The following is a 22,928-nucleotide window of genomic DNA, read 5'->3' as shown; positions in this document are numbered from 1 at the left end:
AGGATGAGCCGGGAGCCCCGGCGCGGAGCGCGGCACGCTGCCACCGAACCGAGTCCGCCGCGGCGCTGAGATCGCCGGCCGCGCCGAGGAGCCGCGTCGGCGTCCCGCCGTGCCCTGGGTGGGCAACGCGCGGGTGGGCTGCGTGCCCCCGGCATGGACGGCCGTGACTTCGCGCCTCCGCCACCGCGGCTGCTGTCGGAGCGGGGCAGCCTGGGCCACCGGCACAGCACGGGGCGCGTGGCGGGTTCGGCACACGGTGCCGTGCAGCCCCCCGGACACTTCCAGCCCACCAAGTACTTCCCCGCGCCCATCTCCATGGCCACGCACACAGGTCAGAGGGGCCGGCGCGGCCGCGGCGAGAGGGGGCCGGGAGGGACGCGGGGGTCCAACGCGGCACTGGGGAGTTCGGCGCGGCACCGGCGTCTCGGCCTCCGCTTTGTGCTGATCCTGTTGTCACTGAGCCCGGTGGTTTTGGGGGAATGGGCGTGTGGGGGCTCACGCACATGAGGGGGCATTTCCCTGCCTGCCCGTTCCACCGGTGCGGGAGGAGCGTGACCCCCGGGCCGGCCCGGCGAGATCCCGGTGCGTGAACAAGGAAGCGCTTTCTGGGCGAACAAGGAGGCCGTTATGCGCAAGGCCGGCGCGGTGGTGCCGTGGTGCGGCAGCGGGGAAAGGTCACCAAACCCCGGCTCTGTCTAAAGCGCTGAAGCATCGCGGTGAGAAGGGGTTGGCGGCGTCCGGCGTTTGCTCCTGCAGCTCATGTCCTGCCGGAGATGGACAAAGCGCCCAGCACGGCACGGCCAACCGTGCCGGCACCGGGATGGGGCTCACCAGATCCGGCTGCTGTGCCCGCATCCACGCCGTGAGCTGCCTGCTCGGCTTTGTCTGCAGCAGCGGGTGCTCGTTTGCAGCCTTGCGGGGTTGAAGCCGGGGTGCGGGGTGCCTAAAGCGGGGCGCACGGTGCGGGGGGGCTTCGAGGGTGCAGGCGGTGGGGTGCCTAAAGTGGGGAGCTGGTTTGTTGCCGCCGCCGAGCTCTGGGATGGAGCCGAAGCGGGAGCAGGGCTGGATCCGGTGTGCAGCGTGCCGGCTCGGCACGGCGTTACCCGGGGCCCCCCGCTTCCCGCCGGCGCAGGCGGTTTTCTCGCCGCGGCACGGCAGCAGCGCCGGTTATTGTCGCCGCCTTGATGAGCTGTGAATACTAATAAAATTATATCTGCTTTAATGGGATTACAATTAGTGCGTGGATTAGGGCGGGGGGCACGGCCGGGCCGGCGCGGGGGGGTTGCAACGGGGGCCCGTGGCTCCTGGAAGGAGGCGGAAAGCAGGGGGCAGGGGGGGGTGCTGGGGACGCAGCACCGGATCGGGCCCGTGGCCGGGGCGGTTTCGCTTTGTGCCTGCGGCCCCCGCGCTACAGCCAAGCCCCCCGGGACCAGCACAGGGCTGGGGGGGGCCACCCCGGCCTCCCCTGGCTTTGGGATGTGGGGGGCTCGGATGGGGGCTCGGTGCCCGTCGCTAGGGTGGGGGCTCGGCCCCTCTCGGCTCACTGTGTCCGGGGGGGAGCCCTGGGGGATGCTAGCGCTGGGGTGCTGCTGGCTTCCCTCTGGCTTCTCGGCGAGGTGGTGTCCCCGCGGCGGCTGGACCCTCGCACTCGCCGGGGCCTGGGCGACACATGGGAGCGTAATAACATGGATCAGGCTAAAAATACCCCGGCAGAAACTTGCCTTAAAAAAAAAAAAAAAAAAGAAAGAAAAAAAAAAAGGGAGAAGCCAAACCCAACAACAGAAAGAGCTAAAAATATTCCGGGCTTTGGCAGGGCCGGCGCAGCCGGAGCCGATCCCGGCAAGCCGTGCTCAGAGGCTCCCGCGCGTACGGGAACGTTGCTTGAGTGAATAAACCCCAATAATTTAGTGCCCAGCGCGGTGCTGGGGCTGGCGGGAGGGGGGGTCCCTAGGCCTGGCACCCCAGCGTCCCCGCGGTGCGACCGTGCCACGGGGCCGGGAGCCGTGGCAGCGTGCGGAGCGGTAATTAACACCGATGATTGATAATTACCCCACCCAGCAAATAAAGCCAGCCTGCGGTTTGCCGGGTGGCCGTGGCGGGGCCGACACGGCACACAGCAGCCCCGAGGGGGGGTTCTCCGGCCACAGTCCCCCAAATGGCTCCCGGCTTCAGGCCGGACTACACCTCCCAGGAGCCTTTGCCGGGGGCCGGAGGCCGCCCTGGGAAGGGGAGATAAAAATTGTTTCGCCTGATTTTATTAAAGCCATAATTCAGGGCTGCGCAGTTATTGCAAACAAATGCTTCGGTTGGCGTCTGGTTTTGGCACCGGGACCATGCAAATGATGGCACGAGACGGTGCTGGGGGCCCGAGCGCGGGGAACCATGGCCCTGCCCCGGTGCTAGGGGGGTTGAGGGGGACAGGGACCCCCGGAGCTGCTGGGAGCCCAGCCCAGGTTGGGGTGCAGCCCCCCAGTCGCTGTGCTGCCAGGGGGCACAGCCTGGCTGGGCACCATGGTCCCACCGCCCCGGCACGCCTGCGCCAACCCCTTGTGCTGAGTGGAGCCGGGGGTCCCAGTGCCCCCGCCACGGGCAGGGGGGTGGGAAACTTCAGCAGAGGCTCGGCCAAGCCCGTGCTTCACGCTGGGGCCTCAATTTTTGCCTTTTTGGTGTTTTTACGGACTAATGCGTAGTTGAGATCGTGTCGGGCTGTTTATCACCGCGACAGAGCCCTGGGTGCATTACGATGGATAACGGCAGCGGGGGGGGGCTTGCCGGGAGCACCGCTGCCGTGGCGGTGCCGGTGTGCGTCCTGGTGCCGGTGTGCCGCTTGACCCCGGTGGTGCCCGTTTGCCTCCCGGTGCCAGTTTGTGGTGCGACCGTGGCAGTTCGTAGCCCCGGTGCTGGTTCGCATCCCGGCACGGGTGTGCGTGGCGGTGAGCCGGCCTCGTGGCACTGGCAGCCGGCTGGGCTCCCGCAGCTGTCCCCCTCCCAGGATTAAGTTGCAGGCCGGGTGCTGCGCGGTTCCCCGGCGCGGCTGGTGGGGGGCAGGTGGGGACGGTGGCCCCCAGCCGGGGTGGGGACGCAGGGCTGGGTGCCAGCGCTGCAGCCGCTCCACGTCTCTGCTTCCTCCTGAATGACCGAAGACAGGGTCTGGCAAGGGGCTGGGAGGCCACGGCACAGCACCGGCACGGTTCTGGCACAGCCGTGGCACGGAGGCTTCCCGCTCCCCCCCTGGCCTCGGCACAGCGTGCCAGCCCAGCCACGCCGCCGCATGCGCGGCGTTTTAAAAAAGTAGGTGTCAAAGTTAAAACAGATTTTGAGATTAACTCGTCTGCTCCTCGTTAGCCGCACTCGTGCCGGGGGGAAGATGGACACGCACGCGGGCGCATGTCCGGCGGGAAGGGGAGGATGCGGAGAACCCCAGATCCCATGGAATTACCCTGGAGCGGCGTCACCTGTTCGTTAGCGAGGAGCTGGATCCGTGCGGAGCCGCCGCTGCGCACCGGGGCCCAGGGGGACGGGCGGCGTGAGCAGCCGCATGCCGCGATCCCGGCAGCTGCCGCCAGCCCTGGCCACCGCCCGTAAATGCGGTGATTGCCCCAAGCTTGGCGGGGTGCGGGGGGGGGGGGGGGTGTCTCAGAACCCCAGGTCTTTGCCCTTCTGTACCTGCACTCCTGGGGCTGCCTGATATGGGGGGGGGGTGTTTGTCTTGTGCCAGGGGGGACTGGGAGCAGTGCCGCCGACAGTGCCACCCCCACTGGGTTCCGTGGGCCAAGCATGGTAGGCTTGGCTGATCCCTGATTGGGGACTGGGGGTGCGGACAGGCTCCGTGGAGCATTTGTGTGTCCTTCTGGGCACCCCTGGCTCCCCGGGACCCCTCAGCCCAGAGTCCCCGTCAATCCCCCCACCCCCAGCCGGTTCCTCTGCCGGTGCTGATGGCAGCGATACGCGCCAGCCGAGCGGGGAATGAGGGTGGAAAATAAAAATAGCGGGATTTGGCGATTCGGTGACTCTGCAGAGATTCACACGGGCTGTGCACACCCACCCCCCCCCGCGGTAAATAAACACTCACCCAATAATCTCATTCTTGGAGTTCTTCTTTATCCGCTCCTTAAAATGAAACAGATGGGCACAGCGTGGCCCTGCCTGCCCCCCTGCCTGCCCTCCTGCCTGCCCCCCTGCCTGCAGCAGCACCCTGGGGCAGGATCCCACCCCGCTGGCTGCTGCGCTCCCCTGGCCTTGGGGGATGAAGGGGACAAGTCCTCGCAGCCCCCCAGGGTTGCTGCCCCTCCTGCTTCATGCATGGGCAGCCCAGGACCCCGCAGGAGCGATGCTTTGCTGGGGGGTTACATGTGATCTGGGGGCACCGTGGCCCCAATTTTGGGGTCTTCCCTGCGGGGTCCACATGCTTGGCCTCCGTGGAGTGGGACGCTGGGACCCCCTGGGCGTTCCTTGGCTTCCCCCAGGTTGGGGCCTGCAGCTGCTCCCAAAATGGCCTCTGTGCTTTGCCTGCGGCGGGCGTGCAAGCCGTGCGTCGAGCGTGCAAGTCGCACACACCGGCCGTGCAGGTGGCCCCGGGTGAGGAGTGTGCCCCGGCCGTGTGAGCGGCGGGTGTCTGTCGTGCAAGGATCGTGCGCCGTCCTTGCAAGCCCCGTGTCAGCGGCGTGTGCACACGCGGCCCCGGCGAGCGTGCAAGCGAGCGTGCGGTAGCGCGCGGCCTCTCGGCAGCTCCAACCTCCCCTTCCCTCCGCCGAAAGCCGACAGCTTGCGAGTGGCACTTAGCACGGAGCGACTGCCGTGTGATTACCCATCGGATAACGTTTTAATTGTACTTCTGGCACTCTGTCAAGCTAATTTGAACTGCATTTCAATATTACAGCATTTATTTAGTGCCATAACAATATGGATTAATCTTAAATTATAACACCAAGGAAATTATATTACACCTATTTCCTATTTGCCAAATATTTAAAGGGGCTGCGTGGGTTGCAAAGTGTGTGTGTGTGGGAAGGGGGGGCTGGGGACCACATCCTGCCCCCTGCTCGGGGACCGGGGGTGGCATCTCCCCGGCGTGGCCGGCCATGGGGACGCGGTGCGGGAGGGTCGCTGCCAGCTCTCGGCGTGCGGCCCCGCTCGGAATGTTCCAGCCCCGAAATAGCCAAGGGAGTAACCCAACCCCGCGCACATCCCCACTGCCGCCGCGGGGACCCTCACCGCAGCCGGGGGTCCGGAGGGCTGCAGCACCCCCTCCTCCAAATGGAGCCCCTGAATATTGGGGTGCAGCCGTACACCCACACCAGGGGGGTGCAGCCCCCCCACCTTCCCAGAGCCATGGCGGGGGGGTGGGCTGGGGACCCCCTCCCTTTCCCAGCAGCACCGCCTTGGGGACCCTGCTACCGGCCCTTGGTCCAAAAACCTGCGGGGCCGGAGCGGCCATGGCTGGAGTGACCCCCCCCAGGGCCCGGCTCCCCCCACACCCGCCCTGGCCCCGCTCGCTGGCGGGGGAAACTTTCCGTCTTCCCGGCACATTCCCATCTGTGCCGCGCTCGGCGCGGGGGCGAGGAGTGGATGGGGCGGGGGCGGGGGGGAGCGGAGCGGGGGGAGCACCCCTTGCCATGTGTCCCCCCCCCCGCTGCTCCCACCCCTGCCCACCCCAAGCCCTCATCCCCATCAGTGCGGTCGTGCTGAGACCTGGCGAGCTTGTCACATGTGTGGCCCTCTGTGGATTTGGGACCGAGGTGAAAAGCCGCCCCCCCCCCTCCCCAGCCCCCGCCCCGCTGCGGTTTGGCGGTGAGGAGGGGGAAGCAGCTTCACTTCCCTCTTAACCCTTTCCTCCGGCTGCCGCTTCCCCCCAGCCCCGTGCAGGGGGGTCCCGGATGCCGCCAACCCCCAAAACCCACCCTCACGCTCCTGCCCCCTCCCCTGCCTCAGTTTCCCAGCCCGGCCGCACCGCAGGGTCCAGCTCAGTGTTGGGGAGAGTGACCAGGGCCCTGCAGGGGCAGTTGTGGGGTAGCTGGGGCCAGCGTGGTGCCTGCATGGCCGTGCCGGAGCTGCCGGAGTTCCTGGCACAGGCATGAGGGGCAAAGCTTTGTACAGCCCCCCAAAAGCCACCGGAGTCTGGTGGCCAGGGCCACCCTTCCCTCCTGCTGGCACCCAGCATGGGGGACTTTCTTGCCGGCCGTGCCGGCGCCGGGAGCAGCGCTGGCGGGGCTGAGTCACGGCGCTGGTCACGGGGAGCCCGGCCAGGGAGTTCCCGGGGTGACGCTGCTGGAGGGGAGGAGGGGGCGCCGGGGTGGGACCCCCCTTGCCCATCTGGCCCGGGCTGGCAGCCACCCCCACGGCCCGTCACCCACCCTGGCGCAGGGCTCCTCCGGCGCTGCCTGCTCATGGGTGAGATGAGTTGTGCGCGGTCTCGGGGACCCTTCGCTGTCCTGGTGGGCACCGCAGCCGGAGCAGGGGGGCTGCTCTCTCTGCGCCGTGCCGTGCCAAGCTGTGCCGTGTCCCGCCGAGCGGCGTCACGCCGAGCTGGGGCAGCGCGGGGCAGAGCATGAGCGTGCAAGGGGCCGCGGTGAGCGTGCGAGGCGGGTGGGAACGGCACCACGGACCGCGGGGCCAGCGTGCACCGGGGGATCCGGCCGTGCCAGTGGGCGTGAGTCAGCGGGTGGGAGGTGTGGGGAGCAGCGGCCGCGGCCCCACCGGGACCCTCCGCGCCAGCCCGGCCCCGCCGCCATCGGTTATTTTTTTACAGCCTGTTTCACAGCTTCCAGAAAAGGCTCGTTCTGGAAACCTCGGCTTCCTGCCCGGCGCAGCCGCCCGGCACGCTGCCGGCTCCACGCCCTGCGGTGGGGTCCCCCGGCACAGCTGGGGCTGGGGGTGCGCTGGGGCGGTTGCCCACGTCCAGCATCGGGCATGGCTCCTCCGGGATGCGTTGGCGTGACCCGGCCGGCCAGTGGGACGTGTCCGTCCATCCCTTCCTCCCTCCATCCCGGTGCGTGCCGGCGCAGCGGCGGGGGCAGCGGTGCCGGTTCCCAGGGCCAGCGGGCAGGGTGCGGCTGTGCCCCCCAACCCACGCGGACCCCGGCCCGGGCCGGCGCAGGAAGGAACGAGCTGCCTGAAACCACATCCCCGACACTCATCCCAGAGGCATCCCGGAGGGATTAGCGGGGGAGCGTGGGCCGGCTTAGAGAGCAAAGCATCGCTTCCTGCCCCGGCCGGGCGGCCGGCCAGCCCGGGCTCCTCCGCACCACGCCGTGCCGAGCCCTGCCGAGCCGTGCCGGGCAGGGGGGCAAGGCGGCCACGGCCCCGCCGGCCCACGTCGGCGTGTCCACGCGGCGAGGGGTGGATGGTGCTTCCCCCCCCGCCCCTGGCTCCCGCCCGGCCGCTGGCCACCGGCTCCGATGTTTCCACCATGATCTCACGGCTCGGCCGGGGTGGGGATGGGGATGGGGAGCGCCGGCTTGAGCCTTCTCGGGGGGTGCTGGTGCTCCCCCCAGGGCTGCGGGGGAGGCCACTGGGGTGAGGGTGGGGGCTACCCCCCACTCCCACCCTGTGCGTCCTGTGCTGGCCAGGTCTTTCCCACAGACCTGCCCCTCCCTGCACACGCGTGTAGCTCTGCACCCCCTCCGCACGGTGTCCCTTGTCCCCAGCCTTCCTGCCGCCCCCTCCCAGCACCACCCTGCCGTGGCTGGCAGCTGCCCGTGCTGGCAGTGGGGTGGCCCAGCTCGCCCTGGCACGGCACGGCCAAGCCTGGGACACCAGGAGATCCGGCTCGTCCCGACACTGGGGGCAGCCGGTGTCCCCCAGCGGCTCGGAGCTGCTGCAGGAGCCGAGGGGGGAAAGCAGCAGCATGAGGAGCCACACGCGTGTGCAAAGCCTCCCATGTGCCGGCACGTGTGTGTGCCCAGGGCGCGCACACGGGGGCAGGGCAGCGGTGCCCCTCGCACGGCTCTGCTGCAGCTCGCGCACCCCGGTGCGTGGGGGAGCCCCGTAGAGCTGAGGAGACGTTAGGGGTGTGATTTGCACGAGGGGTGGGGTTGCACGAGAGGTGTGTGTTCACGACGGATGGGCATGCCCAAGCAGCGTGCGTGCACGAGGGGTGCGTGTGCCCAAGCGGTGTGCATGCACGGGGTGGGGGGTGCACAAATGCAGTGGGGGCTGTGCGCAGCCCTGCAGCCAGCATGTGCACACGAGCGTGCACGGGTGTGGCGGGGCGGGCGTGCGAGCGGGGCCACGGGCAGCCCTCCCCTGACTCTCTCCTCTCCTACCGCAGCCGGCAGCGGCCTGATGGGGAACGCGCCCACCTCCTCCTTCATGGGGGGCTTCCTGAGCAGCAGCCTGGGCTCGGGGGCACCCAGCCACCCCGCCGGCCCCACCGCCTCCCCCCCGGAGCCGGCTTTTCGCGGGCCCCACTCCGGCACCTCCCAGATCTGGTTCTCGCACTCCCACGAAGGTGAGCAGGCACCGGGGCAGGGATGGGTGGCAGCACCCTGGGGCGGACGGGTGGGTGGAGTGTCCCTGCGGGGTGTCCCTCTGGGGTGGCCGGGATGCAGCTGGGGCTCTGCCCAGTGCCGGTGGGTGATATCCAGCCGGCGCCCACGCAGACGGGGTTCAGACCTCCCAGGCGCTGGCACACGGGGTGGTCGTGGCAGCCGGCCGGCGCGGGCACGCGGTTGGCACGCCGTGAGCTTCGGGGTGGCAGTGTAGGGGGGAGTCACAGCCGGCAGTGTGCCCCACAGACCCCCCCTGGGCATCCCTGGGGACCAAGCTCAGCCCCCCCAATTGTGGGTGGGCCAGAGAGGCTTGTGCCAGGCTGCAGCCCCCCCAACCCGTGCCAGGCGCTGGGCTGAGGCCAGGCCAGCTCGTGTCACTGGTGGCGAACCATGGGCTGTGCTCCACTCCCACGGCAGGGACCCCCAAGCTGTAGCTTGGAGACCCCCAGGGCAGCACGTGCAGCCTCACTTAGACAGACACCCTGCACAGTGGGGAGCGGGGGGGGGGGCTCCCCACAGCCTTGGCACTGCCCCCGGTGCCCCGCGGCACGCCGGCATCACCGTCCCCACCTGAGCGGCCGGAGCGAGGGCCGACAGAGTTAAGGAGCGGGGAGGTGGTATTGGCGCGGTGCCCTGGCAGCCGGCCCAGCTGGTAGTTTGACTGGCTGCCAGTTGGCTCCCGGCGTGCCGGGGCCTGTGCGGCGTGCCGGGGGGACGCGGGGAGGGGGGGGCTGGGCAGCACACGCGGCTCCGGCAGCAGCGCAGCGCCCGCCGCTGATGGACAGCCTGCCCGAGCGCGCCGGCTAACCGAGCCGCCGTGGTACGGCCACTGCTGCCACGAGTCTGGGGGGTCTCAGCCCAGCGGGGCCGTCCCTGGCCTAGAGGGGGTCGCAGGCTCCGGGGGCAAAGCGTTTCTCACTGGAGCGGCGCGTGGCTGGGCTGCTGCGGAGGCACGGCACGGTGATGCCGCGGTGTGCCCGTGAGCGCGCCCTGACCACCGTGCCTCCAGCCCCGGGGTACCCCCGCTTCTCCGGGAGCCTGGCCTCCACCTTCTTGCCCATGAGCCACCTGGACCACCACGGCAACAGCAATGTCCTCTACGGCCAGCACCGCTTCTACGAGAGCCAGAAAGGCAGGTACCGGGGTCCCGGCGTGGCACCACAGTGCCACCACAACCTGCAGGGCTGATCGGTGTCCCCCACGTGTCCCCAGGCAGGCACGGGTGGGGGGGCTCAGCACCTGGTGCCCATGCCCGATGGTGGGGCGACAGGGCAAGTGCTGGGTCCCCGGGGAGGATGGGGGCCGGTGGGCGCGGGGTGGTGGGCACCCGTCCCAGCCGCTGCCGCCGCTCTCGCTTTTCACAATATTGTGGCGGGCGCTTAATAGGGAACATTGTTTGGGTGGGAAAGGGAGTTAATTAGGCCGTGCCTTCCCCCGCGCTCCTCCCCTCGTTAGCGGGGAGCCGGCGCTGGCACGGCCACGGGTGCCCGGACCCATGACGCTGTGGGGCACGGTGGCCAAGGGGGGCTCACCCCATCACCCTCCCCTCCAGATAACTTCTACCTGCGCAACCTGCCCACCCAACCCGCCCTGCTCCCCACCGGCCATGGCTTCCCCGGCATCGCCCGTGCTGCCCCCGGGCCCCCCACCGGCTCCTGCAGCCGGGAGCGGGAGGCCGGACCCCTGCCCAAGACCCCCAAGGACTACGACCGCTTCCTGGCGGGCAAGGAGAAGTCGGGCAAGGGGGACCCCAAGGAGCGGCCGCCCGAGGAGGACCCCAAGGAGCGGCACAAGGCGGTGCTGCCGGTGCCGCCGGAGGGGCACTGCAAGGAGGGGCTGCCCACCCGGGGGGCCGGCGACGGCCGCCCCAAGCACCTCGCCTCCTGCCTGCTGGGTGCCAAGGGGCTGGATGGCGACGCCGGCCGCGCCATGCTGCCCAGCTGCGCCGGCAGCGCCCTGCCCCGCGCCGCCCGCTGCGGGGCCAAGGAGCCATGCCGGGGCGAGCGGGACCCGGCTGCCCCCGAGGTGCCCCAGCCCTACGGCGAGTGCGTGGAGCGACGGCAGATGCTGCACCACGCCGTTTCCTACGCGGTGCCCACCGGGCCGGCCCCGCTCGGTCCCACCGCCGGTTCCTTCCCGTGCCTGCAGCTGCACGCCGGCCCCGAGGTGCTGTGCCCGCTGCCGGAGCCGACCGGCCGGGAGCTGAAGCTGAGCGGGGCCACGCTGGTGCCCTCGGTGGGACACCTCACGGACAAGAGCCGCTCCTTCCAGGTGGCGGCAGAGGCCGGTGGGCTGGAGCGTGCCGAGGCGAAGGAACGGCACGCCGAAGCGGGGACCGAGCCCCCGGCCGCTTACGGCGGCCCCTTCCACCACCCGCTGAAGGCGGAGGGTCCGGCGGAGCGGCGGTTGGACTGGGGGGCTCCCAGCACCCGGCTGAAGGGGCTGGAGTACCTGGGGGGGGGGGGCGCGGCTGAAGGGCCCCCCTTCGCCGGCCGCGGTCCGGCACCCAAGGGTGCTCTGGAGAAGGGCTACTTCGAGGTGCCGCCGGCGCCCGACTGCTCCCGCGCCGCCCGCCCCGACCCGCTGGGTGTCCGGGTCGGCCCCTCCTGCTGCACTTTAGAGAAGGGCCCCCCCAAGGACACCCCCCCCGGGCCGGCTCCCCAAAAGGTGGCACGGATCCGGCACCAGCAGCACCCCGAAGTGGAGGCGGCCGGTGCCGGCCCCGAGGGCAAGCGTAAGCCCCTGGAGCTGAGCGCGTTGGGCTACGGCGGGCACCCCCTGCCCCCCTGGGGGGTGCAGGGCCAGGGACCCCCCCTGGCCGTGGCGGAGGAGCGGAAGGGACCCTACCTGGACCCCTTCGGCACGAGTCTGCAGCAGGCTGCGTTGATGACTCAGGGGCCGGTGCTGGGCCAGGAGGTGCCGGCCGCCCCGGACGAGGTTTCGGCCATGAAGAACCTGTTGAAATACAGCAACCAGGCGCTGCTGGGGGGGCAGAAGGGCCCCCCCTTCGTGGGGCTGGGGGGCGTCAAGGGCAGCTGCGCCCACCAAGACGCCAAATTCCCCCCGGGAAAAGGGCAGCCGGAGCTGGAGCGGCCGGATTGCGCCCGCGGCCGGGAGCACGACGGGCTGGCCCCCGGCGAGGGCGAGGTGCGGCAGCCGCCCGTTGGCATCGCCGTGGCCGTGGCGCGGCAGAAGGACACGCTCGGGCGACCTGAGTCCTCCTACGGCGGCGGTGGTGGTGGCGGCGGCGGCGGCTCCGGGCGGCAGGGCCGGGCAACCGCTGGCATCAAAGGTAAGGCTCGGCGTGGGGGTCCAGGGAGGTGGTGGTGGGGTTCCGGTGGTGCCACGCTGATGCCGCCGTCCTGTCCCTGGCACAGCGGGCACCGCGCGGCCCATGCACCTCATCGACCTGGAGGCAGAGGAGGAGCGGGGCCGGCTCTGCGAGGAGCGCCTGGGGCTGCCGGGGCGAGAGCTCCTTCTCCAGTAAGTGCCATGGTGGGGGCACTGGGTGGATGGAGGGTCTGTGCCCACCAAGGCTGTTCCCTGTGGTGCGTGGTGCCACCGCGCTGCCTTACATGTCCCCCTCTCTTCCCGCAGGGACAACAAGGACCTGGTGGAGTTTGCCCGGATGCACCCATCAGGAGGGTGTCCCGGGGAGCTGACCCCCCACCTAATGATCGCCGGGGGCTCCTCGCTGCCGGCGGGGCAGCTCGGGGGGGACCCCGCCGCCCACACCCACCCGGCACACACGCACTGGCTGCCCCGTACCCGCAGCCCCTCCATCTGGATGGGGGGACACTCCTACGGTCAGTGCCGCCAGCAAACGGGGGGTGGGGGGCTGTGGGAGTGGGGCTACTTGGGTGTGTGTCCCCCCCTGGTGCTGACAGCCCCCCCTGGCCCTGCAGGCATCGGCCACCCCGCGCTGCACCAGAACCTGCCGCCCGCCTTCCCCGCCTCCATGCCCAGCACCATGCAGCCCGTCTTCCCCCTCTCCCAGGACCCCCCTGCCCAGCTCGTCATCCTGCCCACCGAGCCCCCCGCCCACGGCACCCCCCACACGCTGGGTGAGGCTGGGGTTGGGGGGATGGCCACGGGCACCCTTCCGGGGGGGGGGGGGGGTGTGCTGGTGGGCGCTGCTGGGGGGTTTGGGGCTGGGGAGTGCCGGTGGGGAGGAGATGGGGTCCTTGGGGGTGCAGGGGTGGGAGATGGGGTGTCTGGGGGTGCTGCTGGGGGCGCGGGGGTGGGAGGTGGGGACCCTGTGGTTGCCACCAGGGGTGAGGGGTGGGAGATGGGTTCCTTTGGGTGCTGCTGTGGAACTAGGGCTGCAAGGGTGGGACACGGTGTCCCTCTGGGTACTGCTCGGGGTGCAAGGGTGGGAGATGGGGGACCCTGTGGGCGCAGTTGGAGGTGCGGGGTGGGGGGATGGGGTCATTCTGGGTACTTTTAGGGGTGCAGGAGTGGGAGATGGGGGTCCCTGTGGGAGGTGGCGGGGGTGGGGAGGGCACTGCTGGGGTCTGCAGGGTGACCCCAAGGTGGGTCCTTGGTTGACCCCCCCACCACCGCCACCGGCAGCCGACGTGATGGACCAGGCATCGCTGTGGCCCCCGATGTACCCGGGCCGGGGTCCCAGCGCCCACCTGCAGCACACGGGGCAGCTGCCCGTGTACTCGCGCTCGCAGTTCCTGCGGCAGCAGGAGCTCTACGCCCTGCAGCAGCAGCAGCGGGCGGCCCAGGCCCTCGAGATCCAGCGCCAGGCGCACGTCCAGGTGCCCGTGGGGCTGGGGTGCGGGGTTGGGGGGGGGCTGGGTGCGGGATGGGACGTGGGGCTGGATTGAGGTTGGGGTGTAGGGTGGGGTCGTGGGGCTGGGGTGTGGGATGCGGGGCTGGATGTGTGGGGAGATGCTGCTGTGGGAGATGTGGGGCAGGGTAGGGGGATGCAGGGCAGGGCTGGGGGACCGGGGCCAGGCAGCGGGGCAGGATCTGGGCCATGAGGCTGGGCAGGGCTGGGGGATGCAGGGCTGGGCTGTGGGGCAGGGCTGTGGGGCAGGGACCAGGCTGTGGGGCTGGCACGTACCAACCTCGGTGTCTCCTGCAGCGGAAGCCGGAGGAGCAGCCCCTGGAGCTGGAGGACGGGGGGCCGGAGAAGCCCCTCAAACCCTCCCACAAAGCAGTTGCCTTAAACCCCCCAGCCAAGGGCCTGTCCTCGGCGGCCCCCGGGCCCCCCAAGCTGTCCCCTTGCTGCCACTCTCCGGCCCTGCGGCACCCGGCCAAGTGCCCCGTGGCCCTTCCCACGGCCCCCTGCACTTTACCCGTCTGCCCCGCCGCCAGCTCCGCCGTGGCCCCCCGCTCCCCAGCTGACAGCCCCCTGCCCGTCCAGAGCAAGGGCAGCGACGGCGAGGACAAGCGCGGCGAGGGGCAGCCACCCCGCAACTACCCCAAATCCCTGGAACCAGGTAGGACCGGGGCAGCGAGGAGGAGGAGGAGGTGGGTGGCTGTGGTGCCGGTGTGCGCCGGGGGGTCCCCGCTGAGTGTCACCCGCTTCCCTGCAGACTTGCCCCCTGGCTACAGCTACCCCGCCGCCGGCATGGGCTTCTCGGAGGCGCACTCCGCCGAGCCGGCCGACCCCGACACTATGCACGCCGGTTCACCGCCGGCTGAGCCTGAGCAGTCCCGGACCTTCAGCCCCGCTGGGGAGGTGCTGCGGGAACCGGGCCCCCCACGGGAGCCGTCAGCCGGGGGGGTGATGGCCGAGGGTCCCGGGGTGCTGCTGCACCGCCACCACCTCCTCCTCGCCCCGGGGACCCTCTGCGGGGAGCGGGGACAGACTCCGGCCGTGGGGGCCACCGAGGAGCGGGCACCGGTGGTCTTCGGGGTGTGCCGGGATGCGGCTCAGGGAGTGCCGGAGCAGAGCCCGCCGGAGCAGCAGCACCCGGTGCCTGTGGTGGGGGGATCCCCGCTGCCCCCCACCACTGCAGAGGAGGAGGAGGAGGAGGAGGATGAGGAGGAGGACGAGGGCGACAGTGACGGCTCGGAGCTGGAAGGCAGCTGCGACGACGAGGATGGCGACGGCCCCAGCAGGCAACAGGGCTGCCCGGGTGGGCTGGAGGTGCTGATCGCCGCCGGCATCGACCTGGGCGACCTGCCAGCGCTGGACTCCCCCGGCGAGCCACCCCCGGCCCCCCCCTCGCCTGCCCCCCGGGGCACCTCAGGGATCCCCGGCATCGCCCTGCTCAGCGAGCTCGCCGACCTGGAGCTGCGCCGCCGCCGCTGCGACCTGGCCCTGGAAGGTGAGCGACCGACCCCCCGGTTGCCCCCACCCCGAGCCCGGTGGCGCCCTGTCCTCCCGGTGCCCACGGGGGTGCACGGCGGGTGTGCGAGAGACGGGGGTCGTGCAGCAGCGGAGCTGCACAGTGTGTGCGAGAGCGGCGCTGCTATTGCACGAGGTCTTGCACGAGCAGGGCAGAGCAGTGCAGGCGTCGTGCAGAGGGGCAAGGGGCTGCGCGTGCATTTTCGGGGGTCTGCACGCCCGTTGGCTGCGTGCGTGCCGGTGGTGCGGTGCGGTGCCAGGTGGCCAGGGCCCCCGCTCGAAGCTCCGGGGCCAGCTCCGGGGCTCTGCTCCAGCGCTGGCTCCAGGCAGGCGCCGGGATTTCCCTCCCGGCTCGGCTTCCCCAGGGAATCCCAGAGGCCCCGGCGGGGAAGGCCGTGTCCTGGCACGTCCCCAGCGCTGCCGCCGCGGGCGCATGGCGGCAGAGCCCGACGTGCTCGATGCTGCCCGGGGGGCCCTGCTGCTCACCCCCGCCGCAGATGGGGCGGCCGGAGGGGGAACGTCACCGCGTCCCTCCCAGCCCCGGCCTTGGCTCCGCTCGCCGATGAGTTCATCGCTGGCCGCCACCACCGCCGCTGCGCACCCAGTCCCGGCACCCCACGGCTGCCTGGGGACGCCGGCAGTGCCCGGTGCGCTGTCGCCCTGCCCATTGCCACCCCCTGCGTGACCCCCACGGCCACCCCGGGGTGCTCCACTCATCCCTGGCACCCCACAGCATGGCCCTGTGCCCCACAGCACCCCGTGGCCCCCCCGGCCACCTCGCCCCACGTGGCCCCGGTGTCGCCGTGGCGTGCGCACGCGTGCAACGGGCCATCACATGAGCACCCGTAGGGGGTCCGGGGTACGTCCTGTGCCACCCCCCCACCCCCTCGCTGACCTCCCGTCCCGGCAGGGGAGGACGAGGACCTGCTGGCCTTCAACCTGCAGAACCTGGCCACGGTGGCAGCCGCCTGGTCGCTGGTGGAGGCAGCCAGCCGGGAGGGCAGCCCCCCGGCGCTCAGCCCCCTGCCCACCTCCCCGCCGCCCCGTGCCGCCCGCATCCCCCGCCGCAAGTACACCTGGACGCCCAAAACCAAGGCCGTGAGTGTCTCCTCGCGGGGGTGGGATGAGTTGTGCCCGGTCTCAGCCCCAGGGCTGAAGCTGCCGGCGCTGCGAGCCGCCCACTCACCCACCACACCCCCCCCCCGTCCTGGCCCCCAGGTTTGCCCCTTGAAGGCAGCCATCGAGCAGCTCAACACGCAGGAGGTGGAGGTGCGGATGCGGCTGGCCGAGCTCCAGCGGCGCTACAAGGAGAAGCAGCGGGAGCTGGTGAAGCTGCAGAGGCGGCACGACCACGAGTACGTCCCTGTCCTGTCCCCATCCCGGTTGGGTCCCAAGGCTGGGGGGGGGGGGCGGGCAGCCTGCGGGAAGCAGGGAGGCCAGGGCAGGAGCGCCCTCCGCCGAGCGGGGCAGCGGTGGCGGCCACCCATGCGATGAGTTTGGGCCCGTCCTCAGCCCGGCGGCCGCGCGGCTCAGGGTGCCCCCGGTCTTGCCGCGGCTGCAGGCGCGACGAGAGCTCCCGGAGCCCGGCACGGCGCGGCCCGGGGCGGCCGAGGAAGCGCAAGCACTCCAGCGCGCTGGGCAGGGCCGAGAGCCGCAAGGTCAAGTGAGTGACCGGCGCCGCGTGCCCTCCTTGTCCGCGGGGACGGGCCACCAGCCCTGCTGCCGGGGCTGGGGGTGGGGTGGGGGGGTCTCTCGCCGTCCCACTGCGGGGGTGGCGGTGCTCGGGGGGCTGCCCCATCGCATCCCACCACCACCACCAGCAGCAGCAGCAGCCACGTTTCGGAGGGTCCGGCCAGTCGCTCCGGCGCGTTCCTGCTCTTCCCAGCCGTTGGCGGCGGTGGGGGCTCGGCCGGGCGGCAGCACCGTGGTCTGTGTGTCCGTGTCCCCGTCCCCCCCCCCGGCTGCAGGAGCAGCGTTGCATAAAAGCCTCTTTATCTGCGCCGTATAAAGCCATTGGTCACGCTGCAGCGGCGTTCATCGCTGCCGGCGCTTTATTATTACCCATTAGCCGCCCGGCGCAGCCGTTTCCCCACTCCCGGGCCCTGTATAATTGTCCTTCTCCGCTACAAATTGCCTCTCCCGACAGGCCCATTTGCATAAATCCTCCGAGCGAGTCCAAACACGCTTGGAGCGTGTGTGCGCGCCCGGCCCCCGGCCCCCCCCTTCGGTAATAACAGTTAAATCTGCGCTAAATGGTTCCTTCAATTAAGACGGAGGGGAAGGAAAAGGAAAAAAAAAAAATTAATCTCTAGGTTTTATGTCACAAAACATTAGTGAGTGACTGAAGGTTAGGGGGGGGGGGGCGGAAAAGGTGGGAGCTGGCAGCGGCCGGGGGGTGCAGGGTTCATCCTGGGGGTGCAAGATAGAGCTGGAGATGCAGGATCCAGCCAGGGATGCAGGATCCAGCCAGGGGGTGCAGGATCCAGCCGGGGGGTCCGGCAGGCCCTGTGCCCATGCCACACTCCCCGCCAGGGCGGTGAAGACCAGCCTGTCCCTGCTGTGCGCTGAGCTGCGGGGGGACCCCGAGCCCAAGAAGAAGAAGAGCAAGCTGGCCGAGGCGGCGTTCGGCAGCCTCAAAGGCTCCCCGGTGAGTCCGGACCCAGCACCCGTGAATGCCGCCGTGGGGCTGGGGGGGTGCCGGGCCCTTTCCGAACCTCCCTGTGCCCCCCAGGAGAAGGTGCGGTGTAAGAAGAGCGGCTCGCAGGGCAAGCTGGCCTGCAAGGTGGCTCACAAGGTGTCGCAGCTGAAGCAGAAGGTGAAGAGCAAAGGGCTCCCCGCCGGCATCAGCCCCTTCCGCCGGAAAGACCCCAACCCCGGCGGCCGCATCCAGAAGAAGCTGTCGCGGCCCAAGAGCTCCAAGGCCACCAAGTACCAACCGCAGGACCCCAACCCACGGCAGCCGGCGGGATTCAAAGGCGAGGCTGGCACAGGGCTGGGGGGTCTGGCATGGGAATGGGGGTGCAGGGTTTGGCATGGGAATGGGGTCTGGCATGGGGCTGGGGGTGCAGGGTTTGGCATGGGAATGGGGTCTGGCATGGGGCTGGGGGTGCAGGGTTTGGCATGGGAATGGGGTCTGGCATGGGGCTCGGGGTGCAGGGTCTTGCATGGGAATGGGGGTGTGGGGTTTGTCATGGGGCTGGGGGTGCAGGGTCTGGCATGGGGCTGGAGGTGTGGGGTCTGGCATGGGAATGGGGGTGCAGGGTCTGACATGGGGCTGGGGGTGTGGGGTCTGGTATGGGGCTGGGGGTGGAGGGTTGGCATGGGAATGGGGGTGTGGGGTCTGGCATGGGAATGGGGGTGTGGGGTCTGGCATGGGAATGGGGGTGCACAGCAGGTGCTGGGGGTTGGGCAGGACAGAGGGGTGCATCCAGCTGGAGTTACAGGGGAGTGGCTTGTGCCAGGGGCTCACACAAGACCCCAACTCACCACGTGCTGCACAGGGAAGCAGCATCTCCCCAGGGATGGGGCGGGGGGGGGGGGAGGGGGGGAAGGATGCTGGGGGCCACCCCTGGGTGCACGGGGTCCCTCATCGGTGCCCCCTCCTCTCGCAGACGAGCACGACGGGGACACAGACAGCGAGGACGGTGACGACGAGCCGGGCTTGTCCCTGCCGCCCTCGGTGCCCGTGGCCGTGCTCGGCCCGTCCCCATCCTCCGTGGTGAAGATGGAGGCGAACGAGAAGGCGAAGAAGAAGAAGGAGAGGCAGGGACTGCTAGGTAACGGGGCGGCCCCGCCGGGGGGCCGGGGGGCTACAGGGCACAAGAACCCCCTGGGTGCACACCCCGGGGCTGGGTGGGCCCCCATGGGGTGCCCTGAGCGCCGTCCCCCCCCGCACCCCCCAGGGCCCTGCCGCCTCGGCAGCCCCGAGGGTGAGGTGAAGATCAAGCGGCGGCCGGTGAAGCCGGGGGCCGGCAAGTTGGAGAAGGTGCCGGCGCGGCGGAAGGCGGGCGGCTGCGAGGAGGGCGGCAAGAAGAAGCTGAAGGCCAAGGCCAAGGAGAGCCTCCGGCCGCCGGCCCCCAGCGGCCCCAGCGCCCCGGCCCCCGCCGGGGGGCTCTTCAGCGGCACCGACCCCCGGCACTTCGGGCCGAGGGACGAGGGGGCTCGCCTGGCCAGCGAGAGGCTGAAGAAGGCGACGCGCAAGAGCAAGGTGCTGCAGTCGGCCCTGAGGGTGAGCCTGGGGGGCACCCAGGGGCTGGGGGTGGTTGGGGGGCAGCGATGGGACCGTGGGGGGCAGAGGGATGGGTGCAGGGGCTGGGGGTGCTGGGGTGGTTGGGGGGCACTGGTGGGACCATGGGGTGCAGAGATGGGTGCTGGAGTGGTTGGGGGAGCACTGATGGGACCTTGGGGTGCAGGGACTGGGGGTGCTGGGGTGGTTAGGGGGCACTGGTGGGACCGTGGGGTGCAGAGATGGGTGCTGGAGTGGTTGGGGGAGCACTGATGGGACCTTGGGGTGCAGGGATTGGGTGCAGGGTTTGCATGGGCTGGGGGTGCCGGGGGGGGGCTGCAATGGGACCATGGGGTGCAGAGGGATGGGTGCAGGGACTGGGGATGCTGATGGGGGGCTGCAATGGGACCATGGGGTGCAGAGGGATGGGTGCAGGGACTGGGGATGCTGATGGGGGGCTGCAATGGGACCATGGGGTGCAGAGGGATGGGTGCAGGGACTGGGGATGCTGATGGGGGGCTGCAATGGGACCATGGGGTGCAGAGGGATGGGTGCAGGGACTGGGGATGCTGATGGGGGGCTGCAATGGGACCATGGGGTGCAGAGGGATGGGTGCAGGTTTTGCACAGGCTGTGGGTGCTGGGGGGCACCAATGCACGGGGTGCGGGTGCTGAGATTGATGGGAGCACGCATGGGCCCGTGGTGTGGAGGGGCTGGGGTGGTTGGGAGGCGCTGGTGGGCCCCAGGGGGCTGGGATCGGCCCTGGGGGGGGCCATCATCTGGCTCTGACCCCCCTCCTGCAGCGGAAGAGCGGGGCGCTCTCGCTGGCCCTCTCCCCCCGGAGCGCCAAGACCATCCTGAGCAAGGGCAAGAAGCTGGCCAAGGTGAAGAGCAAAGTGGCCACCAAACAGGTGAGAAGCCGGGGGGGCTGTATCCCCACTCTGACACGGCCCCCCCCCCTCCTCCCACCGTGCCCCCCATCCACCCTGAGCTCCCTCTCCCCCAGTGCAAGGGCCGGGCGGTCAGCAAGCTGCTGGAGAGCTTCACCGTGGAGGACGACTTTGACTTTGATGACAACAGCAGCTTCTCGGAGGAGGAAGAGGAGGAGGAGGAGGAAGAAGGGGGCTGCCTGGCTGTGGGGGGGGCGCGGGGGGGGACGCCGCTCCCCCCTGCCCCACGTTTGCGCCATCCAGAAGGAGGATCTGCGGGACGGGCTGCACATCCTCATCCCCAAGGAGGACAGCCTGCTCTACGCTGGCAGCGTCCGCACCATCCAGCCCCCCGACATGTGAGTTGGGGGGGGGGGGGGGGGGGTGTGTCAGCGGGGGGTTTCCCAGCTGTGGGTGGCGATGCTGGGGCGGCTGGATGGGTGCTGACGCCTCCTGCTCTCTCCCTCCGTGCCCCCTCCCCAGCTACAGCATCATCATCGAGGGCGAGCGGGGGAACCGGCAGCGCATCTACTCGCAGGAGCAGCTGCTGCAGGAGGCGGTGAGTGGGGTGGGGGGAGCCCAGGGTGGGGGTCCCCTGGAGGGGGGGGTGGGGGGGGATGTGCCCCCACAGAGCCCAGCACGCCGTTTCCTCGCAGGTCCTCGATGTCCGGCCCCAGTCGCGACGCAGCCTCCCACCAGGCACCCGTGTCTGCGCTTACTGGAGCCAGAAATCCCGGTGTCTTTACCCAGGGAACGTGGTGCGAGGTGAGCACCAACCGGTGGGGTGGAGAGGGGGGGGGGTTGGGGACCCCCGCCCCATCCCGACAGCCCTCCCTGTGCTGCAGGCTCCTCCAGCGACGAGGAGGAGGATGACCCCGAGGCGGTGATGGTGGAGTTTGACGATGGGGACATGGGGCACATCGCCATCTCCAACATCCGCCTGCTGCCCCCCGACTTCAAGATCCAGTGTGAGGGGGCTGGGGAGGGGGCTGCGGGCAGGGGGGGGTGGGCAGGGGGCAGCGGGGCCAACCTTGACCCCCCCCCGCTCTGCCTGCAGGCACCGAGCCGTCCCCCGCCCTGCTGGTCTCCAGCTCCTGCCGGAGGACGAAGCGGTCGTGTGGTGACGTGCCCCCCCCCGGCGAGCTGCCCCCCAGCCTCTGCCCGGAGCGCCACGATGGCCCCGAGCCCCCCAAGAACTCGGGCAAGAAGGCGGCCAGCAAGGAGAAAAGCGGTACGGGGTGGGGGGCTGCCACCCCACAGACCACCTTCCCCTGGGGTGCCCAAGGGAGGTGGCACTGGTAGTGGTGGCGTGAGGGATGGCGTAGGTGCGGGGAGGGGTGCTGGGATGTGGGGAAGGGTGCTGGGATGCAGGGAAGGGTGCTGGGGTGTGGAGAAGGGTGCTGGGATGCAGGGAAGGGTTCTGGGGTGCAGAGAAGGGTGCTGGGATGTAGGAATGGGTGCTGGGATGTGGGAAGGGTGCTGGGGTGTGGAGAAGTGCTGGGATGCAGGGAAGGATGTAGGGAAGGGTGCTGGGATGCAGGGACGGGTGCTGGGATGTGGGAAGGATGCTGGGATGCAGGGAAGGATGTGGGGAAGGGTGCTGGGGTGCGGAGAAGGGTGCTGGGATGCAGGGAAGGATGTAGGGAAGGGTGCTGGGATGCAGGGAAGGGTGCTGGGATGTGGGAAGGATGCTGGGATGCAGGGAAGGATGTAGGGAAGGGTACTGGACTGTGGGAAGGGTGCTGGGATGCAGGCAGGGGAGCAGATGCAGGGAAGGATGGTGGGATGTAGGCATGGGGAAGGATAGGAAGCAGAGAAGCAGGCAGGGATGGAGGCAGGGAGAGGGGATGCAGGGAAAGATGGGGTGCAGGGGGCTGGGAGCGGGGTACGGCGGGATGCGGGGCCGGGGATGGCGCAGGGTGCCATCCGGAGATCCGGCCGCCGGGAAGGCCGTGCAGGGCCAGCGGCGCTGCCGGAGCATCCCCGCATCCCTCCGTGGGCCGCCGGCCCCTCGTGACCCCCCGCTCTGTCGGCAGGCAAAGCGGCGGAGGTGCTGTCGGGCGGCAAGGCGCCGGCGCTGAGCGACCCCTTCACGGGGCGGCGCGGCGGGCCGCTGCTGAGCTGGTCGGCGGTGGCGCAGGCGAAGCGGAAGGCGTCGAGCAAAGGCGCGGCCGTGCTGCAGAACCTCTTCCAGGTCAATGGCAGCGCCAAGAAGCTGCGGGCCAAAGAGGCCCTCTTCCCCGTCCACCACCACCACCACCACCTCGCCGCCCCTGTTTTCGGCAACGGCTTCGGGGCCGATTCCTTCAGCCGCATCGCCAGCTCTTATGCCTCCTTCGGGGCCGGGGCCGGGCTGGTGTTACCGGCCGCCCAGAAGCTCCTGCGCTCCAAGAAGGGCGAGCGGCTGGAGGCAGAAATGGGCAAAAGCGGCCGGAGGAAGGCGGGCGGCGAGTACCTGGTCAAGCTGGACCACGAAGGGGTGACGTCCCCCAAGAACAAGAACTGCAAGGCCCTGCTGCTGGCCGAGAAGGACTTTGGGGCCAAGCTGGAGCGGCCCCTGGCCAGCCACGGCTATGCCCACGCCGCGCTGGGTGGCAAGGAGAGGAAGGGCCGGGCGCCCGTGCACCAGCTGCCCGTGGGGCTGGCGCTGCGGAAATACTCGGGCCAGGCCGAGTTCGCCCTGAACTGCGACAGCGACTGCCACAGCTCCTACTCAGACATGGACGAGGACGAGGAGGCGGGCGGGCTGGGTGCCGACGTGCCCTCGCGCTTCATGACCCGCCTCTCGGTTTCCTCCTCTTCCTCGGGCTCATCCACCTCCTCCAGCTCCGGCTCCATCTCCACCTCCAGCCTCTGCTCCTCCGACAACGAGGATTCCTCCTACAGCTCCGAGGACGAGGACTCCACGCTGCTGCTCCAAACCTGCCTCTCGCACCCGGTGCCGGCGCTGCTGGCGCAGCCGGAGGCCCTGCGCTCCA

The 22,928-nt window shown here is 70.3% G+C and overlaps 1 protein-coding gene across 1 annotated transcript in view; it reads left to right on the top strand.

Moving 5' to 3' along the window:
• Nucleotides 1-153: 153 nt before the first annotated feature.
• BAHCC1 (BAH domain and coiled-coil containing 1) overlaps nucleotides 154-22,928 on the top strand; it is a 25,913-nt gene continuing 3,138 nt past the window's right edge. The window contains 25 exon segments of the mRNA XM_086473836.1: nucleotides 154-331; nucleotides 8,270-8,449; nucleotides 9,499-9,621; nucleotides 10,042-11,781; nucleotides 11,867-11,972; nucleotides 12,087-12,295; nucleotides 12,395-12,553; nucleotides 13,062-13,255; nucleotides 13,585-13,942; nucleotides 14,039-14,776; nucleotides 15,707-15,894; nucleotides 16,015-16,151; nucleotides 16,358-16,459; nucleotides 17,329-17,443; nucleotides 17,600-17,771; nucleotides 18,408-18,572; nucleotides 18,699-19,024; nucleotides 19,825-19,932; nucleotides 20,028-20,189; nucleotides 20,191-20,309; nucleotides 20,434-20,509; nucleotides 20,607-20,715; nucleotides 20,796-20,918; nucleotides 21,008-21,181; nucleotides 21,987-22,920. Of these exon segments, the coding sequence (XP_086329962.1) occupies nucleotides 154-331; nucleotides 8,270-8,449; nucleotides 9,499-9,621; nucleotides 10,042-11,781; nucleotides 11,867-11,972; nucleotides 12,087-12,295; nucleotides 12,395-12,553; nucleotides 13,062-13,255; nucleotides 13,585-13,942; nucleotides 14,039-14,776; nucleotides 15,707-15,894; nucleotides 16,015-16,151; nucleotides 16,358-16,459; nucleotides 17,329-17,443; nucleotides 17,600-17,771; nucleotides 18,408-18,572; nucleotides 18,699-19,024; nucleotides 19,825-19,932; nucleotides 20,028-20,189; nucleotides 20,191-20,309; nucleotides 20,434-20,509; nucleotides 20,607-20,715; nucleotides 20,796-20,918; nucleotides 21,008-21,181; nucleotides 21,987-22,920 (6,995 nt within the window).

Source organism: Leptosomus discolor, chromosome 15, assembly GCF_034619465.1.
Source record: "Leptosomus discolor isolate bLepDis1 chromosome 15, bLepDis1.hap2, whole genome shotgun sequence".
Taxonomy (NCBI): Eukaryota; Metazoa; Chordata; class Aves; order Leptosomiformes; family Leptosomidae; genus Leptosomus; species Leptosomus discolor.
Note: the sequence above shows the minus strand (reverse complement) of the source record. Positions and strands in the feature narration are given on the sequence as shown.